Source organism: Oncorhynchus clarkii, chromosome 33 (assembly GCF_045791955.1).
Source record: "Oncorhynchus clarkii lewisi isolate Uvic-CL-2024 chromosome 33, UVic_Ocla_1.0, whole genome shotgun sequence".
NCBI classification, from domain to species: Eukaryota; Metazoa; Chordata; class Actinopteri; order Salmoniformes; family Salmonidae; genus Oncorhynchus; species Oncorhynchus clarkii.
Window position 1 is genome coordinate 13,806,019 of NC_092179.1, and position 27,456 is coordinate 13,833,474.

Consider the following 27,456-nt stretch of genomic DNA (forward strand, 5'->3'; position numbering starts at 1 on the left):
TTAATTTTAATAAGCTGCAACTAAAAAAACATCCATTAAAAGGGGCAGGAAGAAATGTAGCCTACTACAATTAATGAATGTCATAGTTACCCCCTTCCTTTATGTCATGTAGTTCTGGATAGATTGAAATGGTCTCTCTCTGACTCTGACCTACGTTCTCCCTCGGGTTTCTTTGGAGTTGAGTAAAAGCGCAGGGGGACGCAGAGAACGCGTTGTGGTTGTCATAGAGATGTATTGACACCGTTCTACAGTTCCCGACTCCTCCCGCTATTGTTTATGATTGGATGTTATGTCAGGAATTCCCTTCATGCCTTTGCCTCCACTTGAAGCTACATTTCTTCATCCAGAGTAGTAGACCTTCACGCAACAGTAAACACATCGAGTGGTTAGTGATAAGGACTATGGTGATACTGCAGATGCCTACTGAAGTAATAATAAATGTATTCAACTTCTATCGCGCTTTTTATTTAAAAAAAAATGACTCTCAAAGCGCTTGAAAACGCAAAACGATCAAGAATCAAATAAAGCAGCTCCAGTATATGGTAAGAGTAGGTCTGGACTACGAGTTTCAACCAGAGTTTAGCGTTTTGAGTATTCCAAGCCTCCAGATGGAGCAACAGTTGAGAGGGAACCACATGGCTTGAACAGAGGGAGGTTGTCAACGGAAGTATCAGCGTTTATACTTTAGACTCAAAATTGCTAGTACGTAATGCAAGTGCATTGAAGACATCACACGCAACACAATTGTCCTGAATACATAACTTTATTAATAAACCAGCAAGCAAGCATGTAAAGTACGATGCATTATGCCCAGGTTAGGACAAACCTACAGGCATATAAAAACCAAACAAACAGTACACCACATTACCCTTGTGGAGGTGGGCTGCAGCAGGATTGCCAACAGTCGTAAACAGAGAGAATGAGAGAAAAAGCTGACAAGAGAGTTTATTTCCCTTTTTGTTTATTGTCTATTCCACTTGCTTTGGCAATGTAAACATGTTTCTAAAGCCAATTGAATTGAATCGCTAGTGAGATACAGACAGAGTGAGAAACAGAGAAAGATACAGATAGAGTGAGAGAAACAGACAGAGTGAGAGAAACAGAGAGAGAGAGAAACAGAGAGAGAGATACAGACAGAGTGGGAGAAACAGAGAGAGAGAGAGAGAAACACAGAGAGAGAGAGAGGAACAGAGAGAGAGAGAGAGAGAGAAAGTGAAAGAGGGAAGTCCTAAAGCAGAGAACTGAGCCTGTGGGAGGGGTCTGTTGAGATTGTTACATCCACATCAATAAACACATTCACAAGTGTCCAGCAGAGCAGAGGGGTTGGGAGGGGAGGGTATACTGGTCTGTCTGAGGGCATTTACAGCGGAGAGGAGGAGGAGGAAGAGAAAGAGAAGTAAGCAATAGAAGAGAAAGGGGGCTCTGATGACAAACAGAGGGCGATTATGTTTTGATGCCTAACCTTTGGGGAGGGATGAATACATCCATCCATCCAACTTTGGATCCAGTCTGAAGGGACATGTACTTGGGGGATAGCACACAGAGAATGCTGGTAACATGGAGGGATACTCTGTTGTCTCAGTGTAGTACATTAACTCTATAGGTGGCTATGGGTCTGAGGACAGAGAAAGGCATCACTTTAGCAGCATGAACAAACAGAACTGATATGAAAGGCAGTTGTGATGTGTTGTTTTTGTGATTTTGCTCACACACGAGCATGTACACACACACACACACACACACACACACATCCCCATTCACTTCAGCAAGAAAGGCTGTTACAAAAAGTCTAGTGCTGATTAAGCTAATGCCCATTGAAAGCCTTTTTGTAACAAACAAGCTATGTAATGTACTGAAAGTGAAAAACGTGTGCTAAAATGAAGGACTAGGTCAAATAGGAACTGACCTGGATACAGCCAAAACTGAACACTTGCTCTGTATCAAAGGGCAGTCATGGGGGGTCTCTATACTTGACTCTGAGCTGGACTTAAGATTCCCCACCATAGCATTCATACAGCGTTTAAAAAACATAACACTGTCTCAACGTTAAGTGTTGAACGAGATGTGGAAGCTTCCTCTGTATTGGTTTGGCGACGGCGCCACAAACTTCCATGCGTTTCCCTCAGGTTTGGGGCCACTGCCACATACACAACTCGCTAAAGAGCACTGGTATACATACACAGCGGTACATACTGAAGAAGAATGGAATGATGGGCGGAGAGGGGGGACATAGATGGGGGTGGGGGATGGGATCTGTGCCACATTGGGCTAAAACAGGACCTCGCTGATTGGCTGAGAAACTGACCGATTGATTGATAAATCTAAATTGATTTGTGAGCTTTTTAAGGATGCAATCTTTATATTGATTGATTGGTGTGTTGACTGACTAATTTATTGGGTGATTGATTGGTTGGTTGATTGACAGCTATAGTCTTTGGCGGTGGAGCGATTGATATATACATTATATCCAATACGTGATTGATTGATGAAGAGAGGCAGAGGAGTGTACAGTGTTTAGGCAGCAGGAGGAGGAGTGTAGTCCGTGTTCGTGTCGTTGTGGTCAGTCGGTCCGGTCCTCACAGGCCGAAGTCAAAGGTCAGGTCAGACTTGCCCATCTTCTGTCTATACACCGTGTCAAACTTGTCATTCATAGACACGGTGAAGATGTCCTGCCACAGTCCCACGCGACCTGACAGAAGAAAGAGTCACATGATCATACATCCCTGAGACAAACGGCCCGAGAGGAATGGTCAATAGTCGATATTAATGTTATTATTTTGAAACCTTCTTTATTGCATATTGATCAGCTCATAGGCTATCCATGCTTCCGTATGACTCCCAACCGTGTACAGTGAGGTCCATAATCACCCTCCATAGAGATGAGAAAAAAAGACTATGAAATAAATAATACAAATACGGAGATACATTTTGGTGGGGAAATTATACACTGCTCAAAAAAATAAAGGGAACACTAAAATAACACATCCTAGATCTGAATGAATGAAATATTCTTATTAAATACTTTTGTCTTTTCATAGTTGAATGTGCTGACAACAAAATCACACAAAAATGATCAATGGAAATCAAATGTATCAACCCATGGAGGTCTGGATTTGGAGTGACACTCAAAATTAAAGTGGAAAACCACACTACAGGCTGATCCAACTTTGATGTAATGTCCTTAAAACAAGTCAAAATGACGCTCAGTAGTGTGTGTGGCCTCCACGTGCCTGTGGACGTCTGGCCCTCATACCACCCTCATGGAGTCTGTTTCTGACCGTTTGAGCAGACACATGCACATTTGTGGCCTGCTGGAGGTCATTTTGCAGGGCTCTGGCAGTGCTCTTCCTGCTCCTCCTTGCACAAAGGCAGAGGTAGCGGTCCTGCTGCTGGGGTGTTGGCCTCCTACGGCCTCCTACACGTCTCCTGATGTACTGGCCTGTCTCCTGGTAGCGCCTCCAAGCTCTGGACACTACGCTGACAGACACAGTAAACCTTCTTGCCACAGCTCGCATTGATGTCCCATCCTGGATGAGCTGCACTACCTGAGCCACTTGTGTGGGTTGTAGACTCCGTCTCATGCTACCACTAGAGTGAAAGCACCGCCAGCATTCAAAAGTGACCAAAACATCAGCCAGGAAGCATAGGAACTGAGAAGTGGTCTGTGGTCACTGCCTGCAGAACCACTCCTTTATTGGGGGTGTCTTGCTAATTGCCTATAATTTCCACCTGTTGTCTATTCCATTTGCACAACAGCATGTGAAATGTATTGTCAATCAGTGTTGCTTCCTAAGTGGACAGTTTGATTTCACAGAAGTGTGATTGACTTGGAGTTACATTGTGTTGTTTAAGTGTTCCCTTTATTTTTTTGAGCAGTGTATTATTTTATAGTAATACAATTGCTCAGAGAAATAGATTTTGTTTAACAAGTTATATTGAGCAAAATAGTCCCATAACATCAAAGATCCAACAGCATATTTTACAGTAGGTAATCAAATCAAAATCTAAAAAATATCAAGATAATTACACACGGAATAGATACACAACGAGTAACAATAACTTTGCTATATACACGGGGTACCAGGTCGCTGCGCAGGGGTACGAGGTAATGGAGGTAGATATGTATATACAGTGCATTCGGGAAGTATTCAGACCCCTTTATTTTTTCCACATTTTGATACGTTACAGCCTTATTCTAAAATGGATTAAATAAAAAATTGTCCTCAGCGATCTACACACAATACCCCATAATGAGAAAAACATGTTTTTAGAAATATTTGCACATTTCTTAATAAATAAAATAATATGAAAAACATAAGTATTTACATAAGTATTCAGACCCTTTGCCATGCGACTTGAAACATGCCAGCCCGCTTGGACTTTGTCAAAAGGCACCCAAAGGACTGTCAGACCATGAGAAACAAGATTCTCTGGTCTGATGAAACTAAGATTGAACTCTTTGGCCCGAATGCCAAGTGTCACGTCTGGAGGAAACCTGCCACCATCCCTATGTTGAAGCATGGTGGAGGAAGCGTCATGCTGTGGGGATGTTTCTCAGCAGCAGGGACTGGGAGACTAATAGGATCGAGGGAAAGATGAATGGAGCAAAGTACAGAGAGATCCTTGATGAAAACCTACACCAACAGAACAGAGAGCAGTCGATTTGTTCGCTCGTTAGGAGGCCGCCTTACCTGCATCTTTTTTCGAGTGCTAGTGATTAGGGCCTGGTCCGCAGTAAGCAGAATATCTAGAGCTGCCAACTCGTTACAGAGGCTCGTAAAACAGCTACTATCTAACGTAGTGCCATCTCATATATCTAGGTATGGGGATCTTTCCTGCTTATACACCCTTATTACGACGCCAAATCCACCACTGGTGTGCGTGGCCAAGGCGTTCTATTTTCATATCGACATTGGTGTTGAAATAAGGGTGTAGAAGCAGAAAAGAACCCCATACCTATGGTAAAATATGGTGGTGGATCTTTGATGTTATGGGGCTATTCCACTTCCACTGGTCCTGGTGCCTTTGTTAAGGTCAACGGAATCATGAACTTTACCGAGTAGCAGGACATTTTTTTGCCAAAAACCTGGCTGCCTCTGCCAGCAGGCTGAAACCTAGCGGATCTTCCAGCAAGACAATAACACCAAGGACACATCAAAATGCACAAAGAAATGGTTAATTGACTTCAAAAAATCACCATTTTTCAAAGGCCATCTCAGTCATATGGATTTGAACCCCGTTGAAAACCTGTGGTTTGAATTGAAGAGTGCCGTCCATAAGAGCAGACGATGGATATCAATGATCTGGAAAGATGTTGTATGGAAGACCACGCCAAATGTGTTCTCCAATCTCATAAAACATTTTAGAAAAAGGCTCAGTGCCGTTATCCTCACAAGGTGAAGTATTGAAAGGTATTGAAAACATATTTTTGAGATGAAAAATATGACTTGTTAAACTAAATCTCTTTCTCTGAGAAATTGTATTAGAATAAAATAATAGAATTTTTGGAGAATACAATATGGGGCGGCAGGTAGCCTAGAGGTTTTCCAGTAACCGAAAGGTTGCTAAATCAAATCCCCGAGTTGAGAAGGTTAAACTCTGTCGTTCTGCCCCTGAACAAGGCAGTTAACCCACTGTTCCTAGGCCATCGTTGTAAATAAGAATTTGTTCTTAACTGACTTGCCTACTTAAATATATATATATTTTTTAAATATAGCTCAGTATTTTGTATTATTTATTTGCTACAGTCTTCTTTGCTCATCTATCAAGAGCGCCAATCATTTTGGGCATGTCTACAGATATGGACTCACCTGTCCTCCAGTAGTGTGTATGGGAATGTGTGTTTATGGCCCTAATAGCTCAGAGCTGTATGTTAGACCAGCACCAGGTCAGAGGCTAGGGTCCATGCACTAAAAGAAACAGAACGTGGAGAAAACAAGACAAATCTGACAACAAATCATAAGAAAAAAACAACATCACAAAAATCTACAATGATCAACATGAAAAATGAAATCATAATTATATTAAAACAACATTCATAAATCATAATGCCAGAAAAAGAACAGCAAATGTGAACGGATTTCCAAACTGAACAGTAAGGTGCAACTCCTTGTGCCAGAAATCACTGAGCTGTAATTACTATGTTTAACCACAGGGAGGCGTTGCAGAGCAAAAATAGGAGTGTATGGAAATGCCCTTAATGAATGGTCCAGTGAGATATTCCCTGTTCCTTTGAAGGTTTATGTTACTGCTGGGGTATGTACATGTGACTCATGATCTGCGGTTTGCTACAATAAAGCTCTCGTTACTCTCTGCCCCTAACAGACCAAGGATCAGACTTCTGCAACCCAGTACTAACCTTCACCACTATGAGCCAAACAACTAAACTGGCCCTGGATCATTGCTTAAAGTTATAGACTACACACAAACACATAGTATGTAACTGTTCTACATAACCTACATACAAATCTGATCTAGGTTGACTCATCCTCAGCCAGGTTAGCAGAGATGTAAAGCCATATGAACATATTCTATAAGCCTTGAAGAGTGTGAGTGCATCCGTATGTACAGTATACAGCAACGGATAACATTCCAGCTTGCTGCATGTTGGTGTACGGCTGAGGCTCACACATTTCGTTCTGATATCCTCTTTCTTTGTCTCTCTGTCATTCTCTCTCTCTCCCTCTGTTTCCCCTCTTCTATCTGAGTGCACCATATCATGCACTGCAAGCATGCTTGTGTCTAGGCTTGTGAGTGTCTAATAATAGCCTAAACAATGTATATGATGCAAGCAGCGAAGCTATGAATGGGGCTAGAGGGAGTACACCAAGTACAGTGTGTGTGTGTGTGTGTGTGTGTGTGTGTGTGTGTGTGTGTGTGTGTGTGTGTGTGTGTGTGTGTGTGTGTGTGTGTGTGTGTGTGTGTGTAAAGGTTGGAGTTGACATACACACGTTAGGTTACTGTCCCTCTTGGCACACAGCCTTCACCCCTTCCATTCACTTTACGGCACAAAACACGCAATGCTTCAGTAACCCCACAGATCTCTTTACTTTCTCAACTCTGTCGTCGGGAGATATTCTGAAATCTCTGCCTCCGTAACGATCATTCCTTGGCTTATCTTTAGTGTCTGTCTACCCCTCACTTCTGTTTTCTTTCATCCTTATCTTCCTTTCCTCTATGCCTCTATCCCTCTCTTTCTCTTCCTCGCTCTCTACCTCTGTCCTTCCCTTTCCCGCCCTATCTCTCTCCCAAATCTCTTGCTCCATCTTTCTCCCTCCCTTCCTTCTCTCCCTACCCCCTCTATTTCTCTACCGCCCTCTCTCCCGCATCCCTCCTCCTCTCTCCCTCCTGCAGATGGAGAGAACCTCACCCCTGCAGATGGAGAGGGCCTCTGAGTTGCAGCACTGCTCTATGAGCTGGTTGCAACTCTCCACCATGGTCTCCAGCTGGGCCTTGTCACACGAGACACCCAGGAACCTCGCCAGCTGCCCCACCAACGTCCCCAGGTCCTGGAGAGAGAGATGAAGGAGAGTAGGAGAGGAGAAGAAGAGACAGAGAGAGAGAGAGAGAGGATAGAGTAGAGAGAGAGAGAGAGAGAGGAGAGGAGAGGAGAGGAGAGGAGAGGAGAGGAGAGGAGAGGAGAGGAGAGGAGAGGAGAGGAGAGGAGAGGAGAGGAGAGGAGAGGAGAGGGAAGGGGAAAGGAGAGGGGAAGGAGTCAAAGACAGAAGAGAAATGTAAATAAATAGTAATTATATTTAGTCACCTCCAAAATGATTGGCATTTTACATGCATGTTACCTCATTTTTACACCCCAGTGAAACAGGAAGCCATGGAAGGCCACAAAACTGTTCCTTAAAAGGGGAAATCTGCAGTTGTTACATCTATTTCTGAACATTATATGTACCGGTTGATTATTGAAGAATATAACTTATAAATGCCTCATGATCTTAGTTCAACTGTCGTACACCATCAGAAAACATTATATAAACTTGTTTTACTCAGTTTGTAAACCAATACTATATAGCTTCAAAACATGATTCCTTGCATCCATAGCCTTGTCTATGAATTTGAGAGTGGTTACATTTCTCCAGCTCCATCCCTCAGATTTTTATCAAAACCAGGTGTGGGGAGACAGCTTTGTTATTGTTCCTAACGCTGATTGCGCTTTAAGAGTAAATTAAAAAAGCCCCAAAAATATATATAGGGGTGCCAATATTTTTGACACCTACGTATCTATTTGAGAAAACATATTATTACTATTATTAAAATCTATTTCTCTGAGCGATATAAAATAATAACAGTTTTGTAGAAAACATTTCAATACTGCTCAGTATTTGTGTTATTTAATTAATACAGTATTTATTTTGCTCATCTTTATCAAGAGTGCCAATAATTTATGAGGTGACTGTACCAAATTATCTCTTCTTCTTATCACTCCCAAATGACCTATGAACTCGAGTTTGATAACGTCTTAATGATAGGGAGTATAAGACAGGCTGTAGTACTTTCTATTCCATACACAACCCAGTCACACCACCGTGGCAAGGTAGTTGGGGCTGTATTTACAGGGGGAAGTGGGGGAAGTTGAGCCAAAATGTCACGTTCTGACCTCTATTTCTGTTGTTTTGTATTTATTTAGTATGGTCAGGGCGTGAGTTGGGTGGGCAGTCTATGTTTGTTTTTCTATGTTTTGGGGCATTTCTATGTTTTCGGCCTAGTATGGTTCTCAATCAGAGGCAGGTGTCATTAGTTGTCTCTGATTGAGAATCATACTTAGGTAGCCTGGGTTTCACTGTGTGTTTGTGGGTGATTGTTCCTGTCACTGTGTTTGTTGTCACAGGATAGGACTGTTTTGCGTTTTCACATTTCTTGTTTTTGTTATTGTTAGTTTGTTCATGTGTAGTGATTTATTAAAACATGAATAACCACCACGCTGCGCTTTGGTCCGCTTCTCTTCCTCCTACAGACGAACGCCCGTACAGAATCACCCACCGCAACAGGACCAAGCGGCGTGGTAACGGGCAACAGCGGCACAAGGAGGAATGGACTTGGGATGATGTGTTGGACGGCAAGGGTTGCTACACATGGGAGGAGATCCTGGCGGGAAAGGATCGCCTTCCATGGGAACAGGTGGAGGCAGCGAGGAGAGCAGAGGCAGCCGGAGAGAGGAGCCGGCGATATGAGGGAACACGGTTGGCAAGGAAGCCCGGGAGTCAGCCCCAAAAATTTCTTGGGGGGGGGGCTAACAGGGAGTATGGCTACGCCAGGTAGGAGACCTGAGCCAACTTCCTGTGGTTACCGGGGGGCTAGAGAGACCGGGCAGGCACCGTGTTATGCTGTGGAGCGCACGGTGTCCCCAGTGCGGGTGCACAGCCCGGTGCGGTACATTCCAGCTCCTCGTATCGGCCGGGCTAGAGTGGGCATCGAGCCAAGTGCCATGAAGCCGGCTCTACGCATCTGGTCTCCAGTGCGTCTCCTTGGGCCGGCTTACATGGCACCAGCCTTGCGCACGGTGTCCCCGGTTCGCCTGCATAGCCCAGTGCGGGCTATTCCACCTCGCCGCACTGGCAGGGCGACCGGGACCATTCAACCAGGTAAGGTTGGGCAGGCTCGGTGCTCAAGAGCTCCAGTGCGCCTGCACGGCCCGGTCTATCCGTCACCACCTCCACGCACCAGCCCTCCGGTGGCAGCTCCCCGTACCAGGCTGTCTCTCCGGCCCATCCTTGCAGGGGCTCTCTCCTCTCCAGCGCTGCCGGAGTCTCCCGCCTCTCCGGCGCTACCAGAGCCTTCCTCCTCTCCAGCGCTGCCGGAGTCTCCCGCCTGTTCGGCGCTACGAGAGCTACTCAGTCCGGCGCTTCCAGAGCCTTCCTCCTCTCCAGCGCCGCCAGTGCCGCTCGTCAGCCCAGCGCCGCCCGTCTGCCCAGTGCCGCCCGTCTGCCCAGCGCCGCCAGTGCCGCCCGTCTGCCCAGCGCCGCCCGTCTGCCCAGCGCCGCCAGTGCCGTCCGTCTGCCCAGCGCCGCCAGTGCCGTCCGTCTGCCCAGCGCCGCCAGTGCCGTCCGTCTGCCCAGCGCCGCCAGTGCCGTCCGTCTGCCCAGCGCCGCCAGTGCCGTCCGTCTGCCCAGCGCCGCCAGTGCCGTCCGTCTGCCCAGCGCCGCCAGTGCCGTCCGTCTGCCCAGCGCCGCCAGTGCCGCCAGTCAGCCAGGGGCCGCCAGTGCCGCCAGTCAGCCAGGGGCCGCCAGTCAGCCAGGGGCCGCCAGTCAGCCAGGGGCCGCCAGTGCCGCCAGTCAGCCAGGGGCCGCCAGTGCCGTCAGTCAGCCAGGGGCCGCCCGAGCAGCTGCCCCTCTGTCCCGAGCAGCTGCCGCCCCTCTGTCCCGAGCAGCTGCCGCCCCTCTGTCCCGAGCTGCTATCGCCCCTCTGTCCCGAGCTGCTATCGCCCCTCTGTCCCGAGCAGCTGCCCCTCTGTCCCGAGCAGTTGTCCCTCTGTCCCGAGCAGCTGCTTCACCTCTGTCCCGAGCTGCCCCTCTGTCCTGAGCAGCCCCTCTGTCCAGTGGGGTCATTGAGAGGGGTGGCCATGGTGAGTAAGCCAGGGAGGCGGACAATAAGGCGGACTAAGACAATGGTGAAGTGGGGTCCGCGTCCCGCGCCAGAGCCGCCACCGCGGACAGACGCCCACCCAGACCCTCCCCTATAGGTCAAGGTTTTGCGGCCGGAGTCCGCACCTTTGGGGGGGGGTACTGTCACGTTCTGACCTCTATTTCTGTTGTTTTGTATTTATTTAGTATGGTCAGGGCGTGAGTTGGGTGGGCAGTCTATGTTTGTTTTTCTATGTTTTGGGGCATTTCTATGTTTTCGGCCTAGTATGGTTCTCAATCAGAGGCAGGTGTCATTAGTTGTCTCTGATTGAGAATCATACTTAGGTAGCCTGGGTTTCACTGTGTGTTTGTGGGTGATTGTTCCTGTCACTGTGTTTGTTGTCACAGGATAGGACTGTTTTGCGTTTTCACATTTCTTGTTTTTGTTAGTTTGTTCATGTGTAGTGATTTATTAAAACATGAATAACCACCACGCTGCGCTTTGGTCCGCTTCTCTTCCTCCTACAGACGAACGCCCTTACACAAAAGGGTATGGTTTTCTTGTTTCTAGGAAACCATACACAAAATGTATCATTGAAACAAAATATACTCAACAAAAATATAAGGCATTATTGCTTGGATAGGAGGTAACAGTGGTAAAAAGTAACAAGTGCTTGTCAGGCGTTAAGCCTGTGTTAAAATATGCTTAAAGTGATTAAAAGCGATCGTGTTGAATTGTGTTTGGGAAATAAAGATCGACATGGTTTTTAAAAGGTACTGGTAATATTTCATTCAGTACAGACATTTGTAGGCGGCTTAATTCACCCCGTCCCGCTTGTCCAAAACAAGAGGTCTCTGTTGGCACAACTTACCCCGGGTGTTTTCAAAACGGTCATGTTTACATGTAATCTGATTCTTTTCAGGGATACACAACATCCTGAAATCTATGTAGAAATCTTTGTTGGAAAGAATACTATAGTTCCCTTGATGGAGGGATGCTGAATGTACCACTCCACTCTCCCCTACATCTCAGACAGAGTGGGGGTTGAACTCTGACTCCGAACATCTGGTTATGTCATCTAAGACACGTGTACGGATCCTTCTATGTGTTATCTAGCGGTTATACATTGGAGTTTCATTGCCTTGCAATAAAGAGGCTGAATGTCTGTCTGCCTATGTGGACGGGTATAAACTTTGACCACAGTTCCTTTTTTCTTTCTATAGAAACAGATGTCTTATGCTTATATAACACACTTGCTCAGCAAATACCCTTGCCATACATGTTACGTTTTTTTTCTCAATTGCGTACAAGCCATTTTTGGATCTGTGTTGAAATGTATCTACAGCAGAACAGCAATGATCAAATGCTCAAATACATGTACAGAAATTCTGATCATTGTCTTGCCTTAGTAACTGACTTGCATTTCTTAGACCAACGTTTGTCATCAGTGAATACTAAAGTCACTGTTAAGCTTTGTTCGTAGACTATAACGCATTGTTTTCATCAGAAGAGAAATTTGTGCAATTGCGTTCACTGTTTCTGGCAATCAGTAAATACTACGGCACAAAATTCTAGATCACCCCATCAGTGTCATACCATGTACAATATAATAGCAATACATGGAAAGATCGAGGAAACGGGGACTGTCTGATTGCCAAAATATTGTGGACATGCAGTGATGCAGAGCATGAAGTTGGGTTACCCATAAGTCATCATCTTCCACATTGTGAACTTTGATAGAGCTTTTCTATGGTGATGATTGAGGCCTGTACATTCATAGTTGTGTTCCTCCATTCTATTCACCTTTTTTATTTGTATTTATTTATTTATTTACCCCTTTTTCTCCCCAATTTCGTGATATTCAATTGGTAGTTACAGTCATGTCTCATCGCTGCAACTCCCCTACGGACTCGGGAGAGGCGAAGGTCGAGAGCCATGCGTCCTCCGAAACACAACCCTGCCAAGCTGCACTGCTCGCTTAACCCGGAAGCCAGCCGCACCAACGTGTCGGAGGAAACTTGCGGATAGTGTTTCTGCGCACCAATGGAAAGTCTATATAGCAACGAGCAAACTAGCCTTTGTATTGTATACATGGAACTGCATTGTGATGATACCGATGAATGTGCTTATTTCTTTTATTTTTTATCAGGAATAATATTTGTGTATGAAATTGTTTGGTGTAATATGCATAAAAGGAGAGTAATAGCCCATAATTCTGCACCTTTGGATAGTTGTACTTCCTTTTTAGTGACTGCAAAGAAAACGCATTGATCTACTTGGATTTGTATTAGACTGACTAACTTTCTGTTTTGTCTGCTTGGACTCAACAGATAAATATGGCTGTGTTAATCTTTTTGCAGGCAGTGTTCCTTTGATCAATCTGAAATTTTGACAGTATAATATCATTTTGAAGAATGCATTCATGTTTTGAGACAGCATTTACTGTTTCGCCAAAGGCCACAGAGTTCACCTTTGAACTCTACTTTGGAAGTCGACAACATTGTTAAAAGAAAATATGCTTGTACGCGATTGAGAAAAGCCTGTTTGTTTTCCAAGAAAGGTAGGCTACATGAGCTACTTTCCCCCAACAGTGTCAATGCTGTAACTATGTTGTAACACTGATAGTCACGTTGAGTGATAGTGAATAAGATCTCGTCCCGGAAGGCTTGCTAGTGTATATACTGTATAAATGTTCATGTTTGCAAATTATTCCTAACAAGAACACGCTGTGTTTCTGGGAAGGTGTTGTGTATGTGTGTGTGTATGTGTATGTGAGCATGAGAGCCTGCATGCATGTGTGTGTGTGTTTCCGTGCAATGCAGCCCTGAAGGGACCTTTGGAACAGCAAACAACACTACTGATTTGTCCCCATTCTGCCCCAGTGAGAGTGCAGTTACGTTCCATAGACCGGAACTGTGGTTGCCACGTAGCTCTGAGGGGGGTACGATTATCATAGGGGTTAGGTGGTATGGGTAAAGTTAGAGTGACATTTGGGATAGGATAAAGCAGGACCACCCAAAGTACGGCCAAACCTGGCCTGCTAGAGGCTTCCAGAATGAACGTATGTATAAATGGTGGGTTTTTGCGGCTCACTAATCACTGTACCTTTAGGATAGAGGTTCAGGTAAGGGTTGGTTTTAGTTAGATGTAGACAGTAGATATAGATGAGTAATGGAGGGAGAGAGAGAGAGGAAGGGAGGGAAAGCGGTTGTTTTTACTTTGTACATGTCTTCATATTTCAGGAAGAGGACGTTTGAGTCCATGCGATGCTCCCAGAACTCCTGTACGTGCTCAAACCAGGAACCATATCCCACTATGAGACAGAGAGAAAAAAAGAAGGGGAGAGAGAGACATAGGTGGAGAGAGTTTAGTGAGTTTCCCCAGGTGACTAGGCTTTCTCTTTCCTCGTCACACAACCTGGTCTGATCAGTTACTTATTACCTAAATAATGCCAGGCCTCCCTGTTAGCCAACCATTCCTCTTAGTCCCAATTAAGAGAAGTAGCCCAGTGTAGACAGAGGACACATGATGAATAGTGACACCCCCTGCACACCAGGGCGGGTGAACCCTAAACTCTGACACTCACGCTTGTCGTTCATGAAGCGTCTGCAGAACTCCTGGAAGGTTCCGCGGTAGCTCATGGTTCTGAGGGAGCGGTGGAACTGGTAGTAAGACACCACAAGATCTTTAGGGTTCCTCGCCATGTAGATCACCTACAGGAGAACCACATAGAACCACACAGACAATTAGGACTGAATAGATGGAAACATTATAGAAAACATTACACAAACCAATTGAAGTGTACTCTAACCTTGGACTCTCCATTGTGCATGGCTGTAGGCAGGAAGCGGTAGGGCAGGTGGCTTTTGATCAGACGAGGAGACGTCAACTCCTGTGAAAACATAGAGGAATTGTCATCATGACATTGGGAACAGAGACGGTATAAAACAAGGAGCAGAAAAACACCTAATCTATTTATTGCTTTGCATTGAAATATGGTGCTGCATGTGGTGGGCTGAGTGTTTTGGCTAACTGTACCTGTCTGTTTTACAAGCAAGTGATTCAGGATCAGGAAGTAATAATACTCAGTGCTGTAGGCCTACCTGTATGATGTCTAGGCCAGACTGAGGGTACTCCAGAACAGTAGTAATACTCAGTGCTGTAGGCCCACCTGTATGATGTCTAGGCCAGGCTGAGGGTATTACAGAACAGTAGTAATACTCAGTGCTGTAGGCCTACCTGTATGATGTCTAGGCCAGGCTGAGGGTACTACAGAACAGTAGTAATACTCAGTGCTGTAGGCCTACCTGTATGATGTCTAGGCCAGGCTGAGGGTACTCCAGAACAGTAGTAATACTCAGTGCTGTAGGACTACCTGTATAATGTCTAGGCCAGGGGGAGGGTACTACAGAACAGTAGTAATAGTCAGTACTGTAGGCCTACCTGTATGATGTCTAGGCCAGGCTGAGGGTACTCCAGAACAGTAGTAATACTCAGTGCTGTAGGCCTACCTGTATGATGTCTAGGCTGAGGGTACTCCAGAACAGTAGTAATACTCAGTACTGTAGGCCTACCTGTATGATGTCTAGGCCAGGCTGAGGGTACTACAGAACAGTAGTAATACTCAGTACTGTAGGCCTACCTGTATGATGTCTAGGCTGAGGGTACTACAGAACAGTAGTAAAACTCAGTACTGTAGGCCTACCTGTATGATGTCTAGGCTGATGGTACTACAGAACAGTAGTAATACTCAGTGCTGTAGGCCTACCTGTATGATGTCTAGTCCAGGCTGAGGGTACTCCAGAACAGTAGTAATACTCAGTGCTGTAGGCCTACCTGTATGATGTCTAGGCCAGGCTGAGGGTACTCCAGAACAGTAGTAATACTCAGTACTGTAGGCCTACCTGTATGATGTCTAGGCCAGGCTGAGGGTACTACAGAACAGTAGTAATACTCAGTACTGTAGGCCTACCTGTATGATGTCTAGGCTGAGGGTACTCCAGAACAGTAGTAATACTCAGTACTGTAGGCCTACCTGTATGATGTCTAGGCTGAGGGTACTCCAGAACAGTAGTAATACTCAGTGCTGTAGGCCTACCTGTATGATGTCTAGGCCAGGCTGAGGGTACTACAGAACAGTAGTAATACTCAGTGCTGTAGGCCTACCTGTATGATGTCTAGGCCAGGCTGAGGGTACTCCAGAACAGTAGTAATACTCAGTACTGTAGGCCTACCTGTATGATGTCTAGGCCAGGCTGAGGGTACTACAGAACAGTAGTAATACTCAGTACTGTAGGCCTACCTGTATGATGTCTAGGCTGAGGGTACTACAGAACAGTAGTAATACTCAGTGCTGTAGGCCTACCTGTATGATGTCTAGGCCAGGCTGAGGGTACTACAGAACAGTTGTAATACTCAGTGCTGTAGGCCTACCTGTATGATGTCTAGGCCAGACTGAGGGTACTCCAGAACAGTAGTAATACTCAGTACTGTAGGCCTACCTGTATGATGTCTAGGCCAGGCTGAGGGTACTCCAGAACAGGAAGCTGCTCATCGATGTTCATCAGACCAATCTCATCTGGGTCCGCCCCCTGACTCACCAGATACACCACCTCCTGAAGTAGACTGGTACCTGGGAGGGGGGGGGGGGGAGGAGGTAGAGAGAATCAAGAGGAAAAGGTAAATGGGTAGTCGTTTGTCTCAATGTAAAATGACACCAATGAGGGAAAAATTCACAGCCCAAACTACACCATTATAGTGCTGTTTAGCAAACATTTACCAACCTCACACACCAAATGATCTACACGGAACAAAAATTTGAACGCAACATGCAACAATTTCAAAGATTTTACTGAGCTACAGTTCATATAAGGAAATGTGTCAATTAAAATAAAGGCCTTAATCTATTTATTTCACATGACTGGGAATACAGATATGGATCTTTTGGTCACAGATACAGGCCATTGACGAACCGGGCCATTTTCAGCTTCCAGGAATTGTGTACAGATCCTTGCGACATGGGGCATTATCATGCTGAAACATGAGGTGATGGGGGCGGATGAATGGCACAACCCCACCGACACCATGGGACACTCTGTTCATAATCGGCAAACCTCTTGCCCACACAATATCATACGTGGTCTGCGGTTGTGAGGCCGGTTTGAAAGAAATTAGCTTTTTTGTGTGGATGGAACATTTATGGGATCTTTTATTTCAGCTCATGAGACATGGGACCAACACTAAACATGAAATGATATTTGGGCTATTTTAACTAGCTAACCATAGCTAGGTAGCTAAAATAGCCAAACTAACCTTAGCTAGGTAGCTAGCTAAGCTAACACCAAAGCTAGCACAGTATCTGGATCCTCCCCTTTCCTTTTCCACTGCAGCACTCAGTGAGTCAGTGTTAAACCTAGTGAAAAAGTAGCTAGTGCCCCTAATACCAATGCCAAATAGGAGAAAAGTGCAGGACATACGATTTTTTTTGCAGAGAATTGTAAATGAATGAATGGCTACATAGCTAGCTAGCTAACTACACTGTACATACTGTAATGGTCTGGTAATACGTAGTCAGCTAGCTAGCTATACATATTTTGCCAGACAGTAAATAAATAATTTTGTTAATAAAGCAGAATCTAACTCATGTTAATAAGTTAACCCCATCATTGTTCAGGTCAGCCATTTTTGTCATATGATAATGGCATTTGGTCCAATGATTATGGCAGGGTTCAAAGACAGACCATAGAGAGTGAGAGAGAGAGCACCACCCATGTTGAGGCAGGGAGAGGACGAGCGGGTCATCAGGTGACCATTTTGAATATCTGTTATAAGGCAGTCTGGTAAAGCACTTTGACCAGCAATTTACATCGCACACAGATTGGAACTATCAGTTCAACTCATCTTGCTGACTAAGCCCAAGTGCTATAACAAAACAGTTGTTGCCTAGATTCTGATTTCATATCGTCGTCATGGCAGGGGACAGAGACAGTCAGTGTAGAGAGAGAGAGGACCGCCTATGTTGTGGTGGGGAGAGGACGAATAGGTCATCAGGTGAGAATTTGGAATGTAGTGGTGAAGAAACAATGGTGAACACACAAATTGGAATATTTAAATGTAGCCCTATAAGACATGCCTTGTAGATGTAATATTATTTAAGTTTAATCATATTTTGGCAATAGCAAGGCCCTTCTATTTTGGCAATAGAAAGTAAGACACGGTTTGTTGTCATGTTTGATGAAGGGGACTGAGCCACAAGCCAGGGACCAGTTGAGCACAGATGACAGGTGCAGAGCCACCGAACAAATAGAAGTTATCGACATCAGTCCCAGTACAAAGCCAAATCATCCACATCCCAAGTGCATTGTAATCCAGAAGCGAGCTGAAAAAGTTGTGTCATTTCAAGTGAAGTGGTTTCAAGTTTCCTCTGGCTGCATTACAGTGCCTCTTTAAAGGGGGTTTTCAGCTTCCATTGCACCAAAGTTTTTCTGAATAAGAGGTCACGCTTTCGCAAAAACTCAAACCCTGCCTTTTATTGTCCCCAGCACAAGGTGCACCTGTGTAATGATCATGCTGTTTAATCAGCTTCTTGATATGCCACACCTGTCAGGTGGATGGATTATACTGGCAAAGAAGAAATTCTCTCCAACAGGGATGTAAACAAATTGGTGCACAACATTTGAGAAAAATATGCTTTTTGTGCATATGGACAATATCTAGGAAACTTGGGACCAATACTTAACATGTTGCGTTTATATTTTTGTGCAGTATCGTTTTATACCGAATGCTGCAATGCTAGTTTGGCTATTTTAGCTAGCTAACCTTAGCTAGGTAGCTAAGCTAGCACCAGGCTTTAGAAATTGGAAGAAGGCTCTTGAGAAGTTTTCAGCTTATGCTTAAAGAGTTCACAAAAATCAAACCCTGTGGACTCACAGTTATCTACTGATTTAAGAAGAGGAAGCAAAACATTATCTACTGAAAATGTAAGGTTCAGTGAAGTTCTTTGCAAGACAGGGTGAGGCCTTAACAGGTCATGAGGAATAACATGAAAATATTTAGGAACTTTTAAAAGGCAGTAGACGACAAAGTCCTTCAGAGCTGGTTAAAGAGGCGCAAACTTAACTTAATGAGAAATGACAATTTGAAGAATAGCCAAAATGATCCGATCTCTCCCCTCCCCCCCAACAACACAAAGTTACGCCCTTGGCTGTCGGACAGGCGAACAGTGAGTATTGACTGTCCGCTTGGGTTGTGCGGTTTCCAGATTTTTCATATCGTCATACCGTCCTTCTATCATTCCAGGATTTACGGTATTACCGGTTTAGTGCACAAGGGGGCGCCAAAAACGTAAAAACCATTGGGCATCTGCTACCAAAATTCTAACAAAATTAGCGAATTTCCATGGAGGCGGCTATCTAAATATGCTAACAAGCACGAACAAAAATAAACAAATTGCAATTTGCAATTCCAGCTCATAAAGCTATACATACACTACCATTCAAAAGTTTGGGGTGACTTAGAAATGTCCTTTTTGAATGAAAAGCATTTTATTTTGCCCATTAAAATATGATGTTGATCAGAAATAGAGTGTAGACAATGTTAATGTTGTAAATCACTATTGTGGCTGGAAACGGCACATTGTTTTATGGAATATCTACATAGGCATACAGAGACCCATTATCAGCAACCATCATTCTTGTGTTCCAATGGCACGTTGTGTTAGCTAATCCAAGTTTATTATTTTAAAAGGCTAATTGATCATTGGAAAACCCTTTTGCAATTATGTTAGCACAGCTGAAAACTGTTGTCCCGATTAAAGAAGCAATAAAACTGGCCTTCTTCAGACTAGTTGAGTATCTGGAGCATCAGCATTTGTGGATTTGATTACAGGCTCAAAATGGCCAGAAACAAAGACCTTTCTTCTGAAACTCATCAGTCTATTCTTGTTCTGAGAAATTAAGGCTATTCCATGCAACGACATTGCCAAGAAACTGAAGATCTCGTACAAAGCTGTGTACTACTCCTTTCACAGATCAGAGCAAACTGTCTTTAACCAGAATAGAAAGAGGAGTGGGAGGCCCCGGTGCACAAACTGAGCAAAAGGACAAGTACATTACAGTGTCTAGTTTAAGAAACAGACGCCTCTCAAGTCCTCAACTGGCAGCTTCATTAAATAGTATCCGCAAAACACCAGCCTCAACGTCAACAGCGAAGAGGCGACTCTGGAATTGCAAAATAGTTTTCTAATGATCAATTAGCCTTTTAAAATAATAAACTTGGCTTAGCTAACATAATGTGCCATTGGAACACAAGAATGATGGTTGCTGATAATGGGCCTCTGTATGCCTATGTAGATATTATCAGCTGTTTCCAGCTACAAGAGTAATTTACAATATTAACAATGTCTACACTGTATTTCTGACAAAAAAAACGGTAGTGTATATAGGTAGGAGATACCGAATGTCATTTTTGGTGCGTTTGAACATTTACAAGCGAATGTGAACAAGAGACGTACAAATGAACAAAAGTGTTGATGCACGCTTGTCTGATCTGAAGCAGCATGTGTACAAGCTGTGTCTGTCTGGGGTTTGCCTGCTCTACTCAGATAAGATTGGGGAGAAGCAGATAGAAGGAGAAAATGGAGAAAAAAACACAAGGAAATCAAGTTGACAGCAATGCTGTCCAGATAACTCACCCAAAGTGCTTTGACTTTACGAATACGGCAGAAAGCTGACACAATATGACGCCCCATCACCTTATTAATTCAGTAACTTACTTAGATAACTAGTAAGTTCAACTTAGGGGTCGCGTTAACACAGAATTCTTCCTTTTTCACAGCAGGAAGATAATATATAACAGGTAAGATATCTCTTGGTGTGTTTTATAAAAGCAGATCTAAAATGCTTTTTTTGTCATTTCTGCTCGGCGTCAGACAAATGTTGTGCTTCAGTTGCACTTCTCCACTAGGATGAGAATTCACGAATGGGCATTCTATCAGCAGACAGCGCTCTGACTGATGTGTAGCTCTCTTCTCAGGTACTTTTCTCCGTGCTTTTCTCAGGTACAATTCAAGATTAACTGTAAGCAAAACATTAAGAAATGTGTATGGCGACATTATGTCTATGATAAACATTAGAAATGATGGCCATGCATTGGTTTTTCGTTGTCAACTCATTTACTTGTGTGGCTGCCATCTGTCGAATGTGTTGCGCTAATGTATTATCTGTGAAGGGAAACGATCACTGTGTTGAAGCAAAAAACAACAACACGGTTGACTTGGAATATAACATGCAACCCCTGTCAATACACAGCTGGACTCAGCTGCTCCTGCTTTCACCCATTGTGCTATTTACAAACAAACATGACTGGCTCAACTGTTCATAAAGCTTCATAATGTAAAATAATGTGACAGGTGAAATGAAGAACGTGATCTGCTTCATCTCCTAATTGCTCAGGTTGACTGCAGGTATTTACTTAAAAAAAAGTAGCTACAGGCCCCCGGGTGGCGCAGTGGTTAAGGGCGCTGTACTGCAGCGCCAGCTGTGCCACCAGCGTCCTGGGTTCGCGCCCAGGCTCTGTCGTAACCGGCCGCGACCGGGAGGTCCGTGGGGCGACGCACAATTGGCCTAGCGTCGCCCGGGTTAGGGAGGGCTTGGTCGGTTGTCTCATCGCGCACCAGCGACTCCTGTGGCGGGCTGGGCGCAGTGTACGCTAGCCAAAGTGGCCAGGTGCACGGTGTTTCCTCCGGCGCGGCTGGCTTCCGGGTTGGATGTGCGCTGTGTTAAAGAAGCAGCGGCTTGGTTGGTTGTGTATCGGAGGACGCATGACTTTCAACCTTCGTCTCTCCCGAGTTGTAGCGATGAGACAAGATAGTAGCTACTACAAGAATTGGATACTACGAAATTGGGGAGAAAAAGGGGTAAAATTTTTAAAAAAAAGTAGCTACAAATGATATTGACTGTATTGAAAAACAAATACCCCGGTATAAAGTCATACGCATGACTTTCAACCTTCGTCTCTCCCGAGTTGTAGCGATGAGACAAGATAGTAGCTACTACAAGAATTGGATACTACGAAATTGGGGAGAAAAAGGGGTAAAATTTTAAAAAAAAAGTAGCTACAAATGATATTGACTGTATTGAAAAACAAATACCCCGGTATACAGTATATACTGCCTCAAGCCTAATGTGTACAATGTCTTTACCAACTACATATTTTACCAGGACTTGGGAAATCTATCTGATCATTTATTTTCCCCGAAAGCTTTGCGGACATCGGGGAATTGTGCATTGTGCACCCTTCTCTTTGATGGGCCCGAGCCTGTTGTGACATGGACATGATTGAGGAAGATTCGTGGCTAGGTGCACTTGGAAGGACCGCAATAGCTCCTGTTTTTTGCCTATATCTAGTCTTAACTTTCCGATAGTTGACGTTCCACTCTCAAAACATTATAAATGGCACTTTGTAATTTTTTTAAATGTATTTATTTAAACATTATTTAAACAGTAGGCAAGTCAGTTAAGAACAAATTCTTACAATGACGGCCTACCCCGGACGACACTGGGCCAATTGTGCGCCACCCTATGGGACTCCCAATCCCGGCCAGATGTGATACAGCCTGGAATCAAACCAGGCACTGTAGTGACACCTTGCACTGAGATGCAGTGCCTTAGACCACTGCGCCACTCGGGATAGAAATGTACAGAATGGTTACCTGGAGGAAAATGGGGTAGGGTCATGCTTTGTAATTTCAGTCAAAGGGAGGGTTTAGTATTTTTTTTAATCTAGTCCAGTGGTGGGTCATGTAATTTGTAATTGATGAAATCTCAATATGTCTGTGTTTTAGAATTAGTTGCATATTAGGCTGTATCGATGTGTGCCCAATGCTGCGGGCAACATCAACTACGCCTATAGGCTATTTAGTGTGGTCTCAATCAAATGATCCATAGCCTATAGGCTATGAAGTGCATGCTGGGAGAAGCACAGAGCAAAGTTATATTTCTAAGATACACTATATATACAAAAGTATGTGGACACTCCTGAAAATTAGTGGATTTGGCTATTTCAGCCACACCTGTTGCTGACAGGTGTATACAACTGAGCAAACAGCCATGCAATCTCCAGAGACAAACATTGGGAGTAGAATGGCCTTACTGAAGAGCTCATTGACGTTCAACACAGCACAGTCATAGGATGCCACCTTTCCAACAAGTCAGTTCATCAAATTGCCCTGGTCAACTGTAAGGGCAGTTATTGTGAAGTGTAAACGTCTAGGAGCAACAACGGCTCAGCCGCGAAGTGGTAGGCCACACAAGCTCACAGAACGGGACCGCTGAATGCTGAAGCGCGTAGCTCGTAAAAATCATCTGTCCTCGGTTGCAACACTCACAATGGAGTTCCAAACTGCCTCTTCCCAGAAGAGTGGAGGCTGTTATAGTAGCAAAGGGGGGACCAACTCCATATTAATGCCCGTAATTTTGGAATGAGATGTTCGACAAGAAGGTGTCAATTTACATTTGGTCTTGTAGTATATGTAAAATGGAGTAGAATTGCATGAAATGTTTATAAAAAGCCATTTCTCCTTGGACCTGAAAATGCGATGACAGATTCATGCAATGCTTTTACTAGAAAGGAGATCTTTCCACCCCTACTCTTGTCCACGGTGGTCTGCAAACCCAAAACCTTGCGCGCTATCAAAATTCCTGTGTTGCTATGTAATGCTTACAAGATGAACAGTTTCTAAAACTGCATATCTAAGACTCTGGTCTGTCCAAGCAGTGAGGGTAAATGTAGACATGTTCTCTGCTATCCACTTTGGTTTAATTATTATTTTGGGTACAGGCGACAGTTTCTTTCAAGCGTTCAGGGAGGGTTTAGGTCATATATTTAGCTGGAGGGAGGGCCAGCCATTTGCTTTTCAGAGGTCTGATTCTATCCATGTAACCCTTATTACAAATAACATTCACTCCATTACAGTGCTAATATTGTAGGGAACAACATCACCCGCCTGCATCTGTTACCAGGCCTTGTAAGGTGTGCAGGGTTTTGGGTGGCAGGGAAGTCAGGTTCAGGAGAACGACCTTGGTATAAACGGAGTCATTTAATAAGAACTTACAAACAAACTCCAAAACCAAAATATACAAAAATAATAAGATGGGTACAAAATCCGTCGAGGGGAAATATAGGGTTAAATACACAACATGTAATTGATGGGACTGGAACCAGGTGTGAAGGAAGACAAGACAAAACCAATGGAAAATGAAAAAATGGATCAGTGATGGCTAGAAGATCGGTGATATCCGAACACACCGCCCTGACAAGGAGAGGGACTGACTTCAGCAGAAGTCGTGACAGGCCTAGAGAGCACAACAACACAGACTGCTCCCACCTCTCTTCTCTACTCTCTCTCCTGCAATTATACTTTACTCCTGCAGATGCAGATATCGGCACTGCTGAAATCCAGTGTGGACAGAGAAGAGACATTAAAGGAATAATTGCTATATATGTATCTGAAAGATTTGACTCCCACAATGAACTTGAGGGAAGATGGATATTTATGTATACCTAGTCACGTGACCAGGAGGACCCACCCGTGGAGCGAGTTCTGCTCCAGCACAGGTTGTCAACACACAAGTGCGTCACGCGCAAGCACAGCGTAGCCCTGTCCGCAGCAGCACAGCACTGCGCAAAGCAGTCTGGATCTGACAGAAAGAGACGGGTGTAAGCAGTAACCCGAGGCCTGAAATTTCAATACATTGTCTGTGTATCCTCCGATAACATAAGTCAACAGCGAATGAATGCGACGAGCGCCGGCGTTTAACGTAACTCGAAGGTTCCTATGCTAAGTTATTGATTTCAGCAGCACATAACTCAGAATGAAAAGTCCTTCAATGAGCTGCCATGACTGCCACGAAGTCAGACTGTTGTCTATTTGTGAATGTTCCTAACCCAGCCAGGCGATCGCAGCATTTAGCCTGCTGCAGGCTACGTTTGGAGAGAGGTAAACGTTGATGCCCTTCCCTAATAGGCCAGTGCAACTCTGAACACAATGCAATCATAAACTCAACTGAAGACAATTGCGTTTATTACACACGACACAGTATGGCGAAAACCTAAGACCCTGCATTCTCTAGTGAGGGTACTGGACTAATGTATTGCATAGAATCAACACTTGCCAATATTGTTTACCTGACTTGGGATACGTGACAATCCATATGTCGCTACTTCTGAGGGAGAAGTTGGCGATCTCCTCCATCTTTCCTCTGCAGAAGGGTGGAAGTCGTACTCCATCAAACTCAAAGTATTTGCTCTCAAACTCTATCGGGGTGCTTGGCGTGTCTGCCTCGCTCTCGGCCATCCTCAAAACGGGCACCGAACGACAGTATATGTGTAATCAATTGAAAGGTTATAATTAGATTTGTTTTGAGAGCGATAATAATTATCGTCTTGAGTCGAGATATATGGTTAGACTAGGACGTGATAGTCCGCGAGCGAAGTACGCATTGACCTTCAGCCAATCACGTCGTAGCAAAGTGATGTAATGCGATGCGCTCATGTGATGCGCGTGCCTCCTCCTCAGCTTCAGCACCAGTTCGCTACTAGTGTCTGTAGCCGGAAGAGGAATGCTTTCAAGCATAGGTTACATGAAGCGTTCAAGTTGATGCAGGTAGTTGTTCTTGGAATTTAAAATCAAGAGATTAGGTTTTCAAATTATACGTCAATGGCCTTCTACATTAGCCTATGTAATGGTCTCTTGTTTGATCTGGGTAGACTGCTGTCAAGTGAGCCGAAGCCCGCAAAACGCTGCAAAGCCATCCGCGCAACAGTCTCCTCCTGAATTTAACTGCGTGAATACACAACACTTTACGGTATCGCACGTTTTATGATAATAAAGCTGTCGGATGCACAGATAGAGACAATAGCAACAAATCATACCAAGCAAACAGTTTAAAGCACACTTTTACCAAATCGTTTATTTACTTTTCGGGCCTTATCAAAAATGACTTTGATATCACGAGTGGAGTAAGGCTGCATAGACTGCAGTAGCCTACCGGGATGCTGTTAACCAAATGGTTAAATGTGAAAGCAAGATGGCTTTGAGGCAAATGTCGGCCACAATGGAACTCCCCAGAAGGAGCAGTCCTCATTGGAATTAATGGAATTCTACAGTTATTTCAATTAAATGTTTCAAGGACAAAATTACATGATTTAAGTATTTTGTTGTTGTAGTGGGGACAGTAACATATGAACTTTCTAAACATTATATTTTAAGGAAACGTTTTGTATATATATACAATACCAGTCAAAAGTTTGGACACACCTACTCATTCAAGGGTTTTTCTTTATTTTGACTATTTTCTACATTGTAGAACAATAATGAAGACATCAAAACTATGAAATAACACATGGAATCATGTAGTTATCAAAAACGTTTTAAACAAATCAACATATTTTATATTTGAGATTCTTCAAAGTTGCCACCCTTTGCCTTGATGACAGCTTTGCACACTCTTGGCATTCTCTCAACCAGCTTCACTCAGAATGCTTTTCCAACAGCCTTAAAGGGGTTCCAACATTAACTGAGCACTTGTTGGCTGCTTTTACTTCACTCTGCAGTCTAACTCATCCCAAACCATCTCAATTGGCTTGAGGTCATGTCATTGTGGATGCCAGGTCATCTGATGCAGCACTCCATCACCCACCTTCTTGGTCAAATATCCCTTACACAGCCTGGAGGTGTGTTGGGTCATTGTCCTGTTGAAAAACAAATGATAGTCCCACTAAGCACAAACCAGATGGGATGGTGTATCGCTGCAGAATGCTGTGGTAGCCATGCTGGTTAAGTGTGCCTTGAATTCTAAATAAAAATAACCATCACACCTCCTCCTCCATGGTTCACGGTAGGAACCACACATGCAGAGATCATCTATTCACCTTCTCTGCATCTCACAAAGACACGGTGGTTTGAACCAAAAATCTAAAATTTGGACTCCTCAGAACAAAGGACAGATTTCCACCGGTCTAATGTCCATTGCTCGTATTTCTTGGCCCAAGCAGGTCTCTTCTTATTATTGGTGTCCTTTAGTAGTTGTTTCTTTGCAGCAATTCAACCATGAATGCCTAATTCACACAGTCCCCTCTGAACAGTTGATGTTGAGATGTGTCTGTTACTTGAACTCTGAAGCATTTATTTGGCTTACATTTCTGAGGCTGGTAACTCTAATGAACTCTTTCCTCTGCAGCAGAGGTAACTCTGGGTCTTCCTTTCCTGTGGTGGTCCTCATGAGAGCCAGTTTCATCGTAGCGCTTGATGGTTTTTGCGACTGCACTTGAAGAAACTTTCAAAGTTCTTGAAATTTTCTGGATTGACTGAGCTTCATGTCTTAAAGTAATGATGTACTGTTGTTTCTCTTTACTTATTTGAGCTGTTCTTGCCATAATATGGACTTGGTCTTTTACCAAATAGGGTTATCTTCTGTATACCACCCCTACCTTGTCACAACACAACTGATTGGCTCAAATGCATTAAGAAGGAAAGAAATTCCACAAATTAACTTTTAACAAGGCACACCTGTAAATTGAAATGCATTCCAAGTGGCTACCTCATGAAGCTGGTTGAGAGAATGTACCTAGAGTGACCACTAAACAGCATGATTACACAGGTGCACCTTGTGCTGGTGACACAACGTTTTGTCAAACAACATAATGCCACAGATGTCTCAAGTGTTGAGGGAGTGTGCAATTGGCATGCTGACTGCAGGAATGTCCACCAGAGCTGTTGCCAGATAATTTAATGTTAATCTCTCTACCATAAGCCAACTCCAACGTTGTTTTAGAGAATTTGGCAGTACGTCCAACCGGCCTCACAACCGCAGACCTTGTGAAACC

General features: G+C 44.2%; 1 protein-coding gene across 1 annotated transcript; it reads right to left on the bottom strand.

Annotated features, from left to right (window-relative positions):
* Positions 1-749: 749 nt before the first annotated feature.
* On the bottom strand, positions 750-25,039 carry LOC139392575 (sulfotransferase family 4A, member 1). Its single transcript, XM_071140643.1, has 7 exons — positions 24,757-25,039; positions 16,074-16,204; positions 14,384-14,464; positions 14,159-14,285; positions 13,791-13,885; positions 7,370-7,508; positions 750-2,689 (listed from the first exon to the last, which is right to left on the bottom strand). Exons 1-7 carry the CDS (start codon positions 24,923-24,925, stop codon positions 2,577-2,579), a joined length of 855 nt encoding a protein of 284 aa, XP_070996744.1. The 5' UTR covers positions 24,926-25,039; the 3' UTR covers positions 750-2,576.
* Positions 25,040-27,456: the final 2,417 nt, after the last annotated feature.

Excerpts from the sequence above, each read along its gene's own strand:
- LOC139392575 (XM_071140643.1), bottom strand. The coding sequence starts at position 24,925 with ATGGCCGAGAGCGAGGCAGACACGCCAAGCACCCCGATAGAGTTTGAG. Across the intron at positions 16,205-24,756 it reads TGTCACGTATCCCAAGTCAG|GTACCAGTCTACTTCAGGAG; the intron begins GTAAACAATATT and ends CCCCCCTCCCAG. Across the intron at positions 14,286-14,383 it reads TGCACAATGGAGAGTCCAAG|GTGATCTACATGGCGAGGAA; the intron begins GTTAGAGTACAC and ends GTTCTCCTGTAG.